Below are 5,212 nucleotides of genomic sequence, written 5' to 3'. Positions count from 1 at the left end.
CCCTGGACGGTGTCCTTCCTCTCATATCAACCTCAAAGAAAGCGTCCTTTCTCCCATTTGCAGCATGGGAGACCAGCAGCACGCAGGCTCTAGGCTGCACGTGGGGAGTGACTACACCCTTCTCTCTGGGTCATCTCCCGCGTGATATTCCCAGCAGAAGGAAAAATCACCTTTCATGCCGTAAGCATTTGTTAAATACCTGTATGCCAGGAAGGCAGGCATTTGGGGCAAGAACCCCCAGGATTGAGGGTTTTTGACTTTACAGTCCACCTCACCACCCGAATGTCATATAAACAACACACAAAATAACCATCATTCAACCAACACATATGCATGCCTCTGCCAGAATACGTGCAGTGGGGTTACAGCCTGAGGGAGGGGCTGGGTGTCCTGAACGAGACCCCCACGTAACGAAGCCCAACCCCCTCGGAAAGCGTCCCAACCTGGGAAGCACAGATGGCTCCCCAAGTGCCCACGTGACCCCCGGCACAAGATGCTTTAAGATGCTTGTTTACAGAAAGTAGTAAGTGACCCAGGGGACCACAGTTATCTTGAAGCTGTCAGAGTTTAATTTAAAGACGCCGATCCTTTGAGCAAGTCTCTGGAGGGCAGAACAAGAAGGAAGGGCTTCAGTTAACAGCAGAGCTTCAGTTGGCACAAGGAGGTGCCTCTTCCCAGGATGGCAGACCCCCGCTCAGGGGAAGGGGCTCCCTCCCCTGGGCCTGCTTGAGGTCTCTGAGAAAGGGCAGGCGGCCTCCTCCTGGAACCTTCAGATAATCTTCTACATATAAGATGATGTCATCTTCAAACAAAAACAGTTTTACTTCCTTTCCAATTTGCACGCATTTTCTTTCTTGCCCAACCGCTCTGGCTGGAACATTCAGTAACGTGCGAACGGAAGTGGGGAAAGCACCGATCTCGGGGGGAAAGTTTTCAGTGTTTCCTCGAGCATGATGCTTGCTTCAGATGGCCTTTGTTAAGACCCTGTAGTTTGCGGAATGTTTTTATCACAAAAGGGTGAATTTTGTCAGGTGTCTTGTCTGAATCAGTTGGGGTGCCCCACCATTGCCTCATGACCCCAATCTCATCAGTTCTCAGAGCTGCTCATCAAAGTTCTCTCCTGATCCAATGGCCATGTCTCAGGCTTCACCTTATCTGACCCTCAGTGGGGTCAGGCCGGATGATCACTCCTTTTTCTGTAGACGCTTCTGGACGCCACACTTGCCTGGCCATCCTCCCAGCTCACCGCTGTCTCTGCTTGTTTGTCTCGCTGGTTCCTCCACATCACCCTGACTTCTAGACACTGGAGTTCTGGAGCTCAGTCCTTGGGGTATCGAGGAGGCAGCCTGAGAGAAGTTGGGGAGAGGTGGGCTGAGCCCAGGTCCCTATCAGTGGGAGCTGTGGGAGTTTTAGAAAATGGTGCCATGAGGAATGAGGGGGGCAAGAGAGGCACCCCCTGCAGAGAGAGGAGGAGCCGGCCTGGAAATGACCCTTTTACCCCCAGCATCCATGTCCCTTTCTAAGCAGAGAATGTGTGAAGAAGCCCTGGGGAGCCGGCCTGGAAATGACCCTTTTACCCCCAGCACCCATGTCCCTAAGCAGAGAATGTGTGAAGAAGCCCTGAGGCCAGTGGCCAGGCATGGGAGAGCGGAGAGGGCGAGGTCGCACTTGCAGCTATGCACGGGAGGCTGTGCAGGCAGCACACCGATTCTGAACTACATTCACATGGTCTAAGACACAGGTAAGTCACGAGAATCTGGGAAAGAAAATCAGAGACAGAAGAGGCCCCAGGTGAGATGACAGGGTAGGAGCGACCTCTAGGCCAGTTTTCTTTCCTAATAAGTAAAATAAAACTAGTCCCCAAAGTGGGGTCAAGCTTTTCTCCGTGAGGCCCAAGAGAATGGACAGTCCCTCCTGACTCTGAAGAGCGCCGGCCTGGGTGGTGTCAGGAAGGGACCATGTGCTCGGGCGGGAACGTGCATTAGGGCTCGGCAGGCCACAGAGCGGCTGGGCCCCAGGCCTGGGGCAGGGGACAGGGGGCGTCAACTCCACTCCAGGAACTGCAGCTCCCCCTGGCTGCTCCCTCTTACTCCAAAAACTTAGATTAAAAAAAAAAACTGTAGGAAAGAATCAGGATTCCACACTTATTACTTCATACTTATTTTGTAGTTGTAACTTACAAAATCAGCATCAATCTAGTTTACCTCCTCCTGCCGTACACAGATAGCCTGACACGTCAGCGCGAAGTCCTGGAAGGTCGCCCCAGTCGCTGATTCCCGTGTTGCATGACTGGCCCGTCAGGCCAAAGGACTACAATTACAGCTTGGTTCAAGTTCACACACGAAGCCGAGCAGCCCCAGGGACCGAGGCTCGCTGGGTGGGCCCGGGAGGGTGAGCGTGCAGATGTCAAGGTGGCTTCAAGCAGAACACTGCCGAGCTTGCTTCCCCTCACAGAAGCTGGAGCTGCCCCCCAAAGCTGCTTGTCAGAGGCCTGCTTCCGTGGGCAGCATCTCCCTGCACCCCCAGAGCACCCTGGGATGTGTCCTTCCGGCACGTCCACCCCGCCACGTGATGCTACTGCTGCTTGAGGGGCCGGGCCTTCCCGACTGGCGGGAGAGTCCTGTGGGTCAGGGTCAGTCCGCAGAGGATGAGGAGCGCGCCGCCCCACCACAGGACCTCCTGGCACTCTCCGTACAACACGAACCCCAGGAAGGCCTGCAGGGCAGAGAGGGCGGTGAGGCCGGGACGCCCGACCTCCCCTCCCGCGGCTGAGCGCCCTCCTAGGACAGGAGGAAAGATCTGGAGTCACAGGTCTGGGGCTTGACACCCAGCTGTCAAGTCACGCTCCTCATACCTTCCTCACAGCACTGGACCCCAGCGAAGGGGACAAGAAAGACCAGCAGAGGCTGGCAGCTAGGCCCAGCATGCAGCTGGTCCCTGGTGTCCGCTGACCCAAGCCGACCTACCACGTCCTCCCTCCCTTGACTGCAGGACAGACTGGGCTCAGCCCACCTGGCTGGTCTCAGGCCACCGGAGGGAAGAACCTAGACCCTCCGTGTCTCATGCTGGAGTTCACAGGCCCTGGGAGACCGCTGGGTTGTGCAGAGACCAGAATGAGGGCTCCAGCCTGAACGAGCAGCAAGCAGGCTGCCTTTACACTTAGACTTCATTCCCAACCACCTTGAGAATTCCTCAGTTTGACAGATTAGGGGAGCAGCCACCAGGGGTCAAGCCACAGCCCAAACTCTGCTTCAGTCCCTGTCCTCTCTCCTATCTGGGAAAGCAGGGTTACCCAAGGACAACCCACCCAGGACCCAGGTATGGGACAGGGGGACCGTACCAGGCTACTCACCGAGCTGAGGATATTTGAAAAAGTCACCGTGACAGATGCAATGGCTGAAGACATGGAGAAACTGAGGCCTCGGCTAAAGAACGTCCACATCAGAGAATTGGTGATCGCCATCACAATAATGCCTAAGGCGCAGTAGCCCACATTCACCTGCAGGAGAAGGTGTCACTGCGGCCATGACTAGCCCGGGCACTGCGACCAGCAGTTCCCCTCACAGCACACCCAAGGCCATGGTTACTAGCAGCCGGGCCCCTACTGAGATCCCATCAGCCTGGGGGGGCCTCAGCTTTCCTGTCAGGCCTTCACTTAACCCTCAGTGGGCAACACACCCATTGTATAGCTGAAACAAATTCAGAGATAACACTTATTTGGCCATCTTGCTGGCCACATGACCTTGGGCAGAAGTAAAATGGCAAGACATCACCAGTATTTTCTACTTCACACCAGTCCTTCATTAGTCCCACACTGAACAGTGCTGGAAGCTCTGTCCCAGAGGGCCAAGTTGTTATCATTTGGTCTGTAGTGTGAGTAAACCAGGGGCAGAGTCCTCACTTTCTGGCTCCTGGTAAAGCGCAAATCAGTCACATCTCTCTCCTGTGCAGTGGACAACCACTCTGGCTTGACCCACGGTTCTCCTCTTAGCTTTTACTCTGTGCCAGACCCTGGACTGTTTTAAGTGCATTCTCATTTATTCCTTAACTTCATCTTACAGATAAATGACCTGAGGCATGAAGTAACTTGCCTAAAGTGTCACAGCTGGTGGGAGTTGGCAGAATTCAAACCCAGGCCTTAACCAAGGCCCAGCCCTGCCTAGAGAAAACCACCTGACACTATCTGGTGATCCTAGCTTCATCTAGAGAACTTGCAAAGTTCTCGCTCTCCCTCCTCCCCTCCCCCAAAGGAGAGAGCCTTGAGAGAAGATTTTGCGAGGCCTCCTACACAAAGGGCATGCAGCCCTTTGTGTCCAGTTAGCAACCTGCCAGTGGACAAAGAGGTGTCCAGTTAGCAACCTGCCAGTGGACAAAGCTGCTTCCTCTGGAGGTTGTGCCCATCTAAATATCATACCCTTATTTCTCATAAGTTTTCCAGCAGCTGAACAGGTGTCTTAAGGGGTGTCTTCATATAACGCACATAAGCACTGTGACAGTGGCAGGTTGCTTATATATAGGATTATGAAGACCTGGTGCACAATTAAAGACCAGAAAACCTCATGTCTCATAGGCACTCATCCTACTTTGGACCACTTCCTCCAAGAATTAACACCCAACAGGATACCTACCTCCAGCATGGCAGCTCCCACTGGATTAGCCCTAAATAGGCTTAAACCTAAAGAATCAGCCTGTCCCCCGACCAGGGCAGGGCCTAACCCTGAGTTTCAGATGCAAAGAGCTATACACATTAGCAGATATGGGGAGGTAGCTTAGGCGTTCTCAGCATCAGGGAAATGCCCAGAGCGTTTCCCAAACTCTCAAGTTTCCAGGCAACAGGATAAACCGGTCAAAACACCTGTCAATTACGGAGTAAAGAGATGGGCTTCTCACATTAAGACTCATGTGAAGAGAAACGTTCAGGTACAGGGGCTTAAAATGAAAGGTGGATAGTAAATGCAGGACGTGTGCGTCTTCCCCGAGAGGGAACTAGCCTAATCGGAGGACAGACTTTAGGTCCCTGGGAAGGGAAAAGGCCTCAGTTCCTGACGTCTCTTACCGCCTATACTTCATTGAGTCGAGGGCTGCTCTCCCGTACCAACTGATGGCAGCGCCCGGCTGCGAACCAGGCCAGAGAGACCTGCTGAGGTGGCTAACTGTGCCCCAAGCCCCGCCCCACCCGGAGCCCCGCGGGCCCCACAACGCCCCTCCTGCG

At 54.1% G+C, this 5,212-nt stretch overlaps 1 protein-coding gene across 5 annotated transcripts in view; it reads right to left on the bottom strand.

Moving 5' to 3' along the window:
• Nucleotides 1-5,212, bottom strand: part of TMEM42 (transmembrane protein 42) — an 11,742-nt gene that overhangs the window by 6,274 nt on the left and 256 nt on the right. The window contains exons 2-4 of one of the 5 annotated variants that reach the window (XM_025048904.1): nucleotides 3,353-3,502; nucleotides 2,205-2,715; nucleotides 311-1,346 (exon numbers count right to left, since the gene is read on the bottom strand). In XM_025048904.1, coding sequence (XP_024904672.1) covers nucleotides 2,575-2,715; nucleotides 3,353-3,502 — 291 coding nt within the window. In that variant the 3' untranslated portion in view covers nucleotides 311-1,346; nucleotides 2,205-2,574. Of the gene's footprint in view, nucleotides 1-310; nucleotides 1,347-1,558; nucleotides 2,099-2,204; nucleotides 2,716-3,352; nucleotides 3,503-5,212 lie in introns of those variants that run through there. The other 4 variants (XM_025048905.1, XM_025048901.1, XM_025048902.1 and 1 more) reach the window with 4 other exon arrangements.

Source organism: Pteropus alecto, unplaced genomic scaffold (genome assembly GCF_000325575.1).
Source record: "Pteropus alecto unplaced genomic scaffold, ASM32557v1 scaffold156, whole genome shotgun sequence".
NCBI classification, from domain to species: Eukaryota; Metazoa; Chordata; class Mammalia; order Chiroptera; family Pteropodidae; genus Pteropus; species Pteropus alecto.
This window is presented reverse-complemented; position numbering and strand designations above follow the sequence as displayed.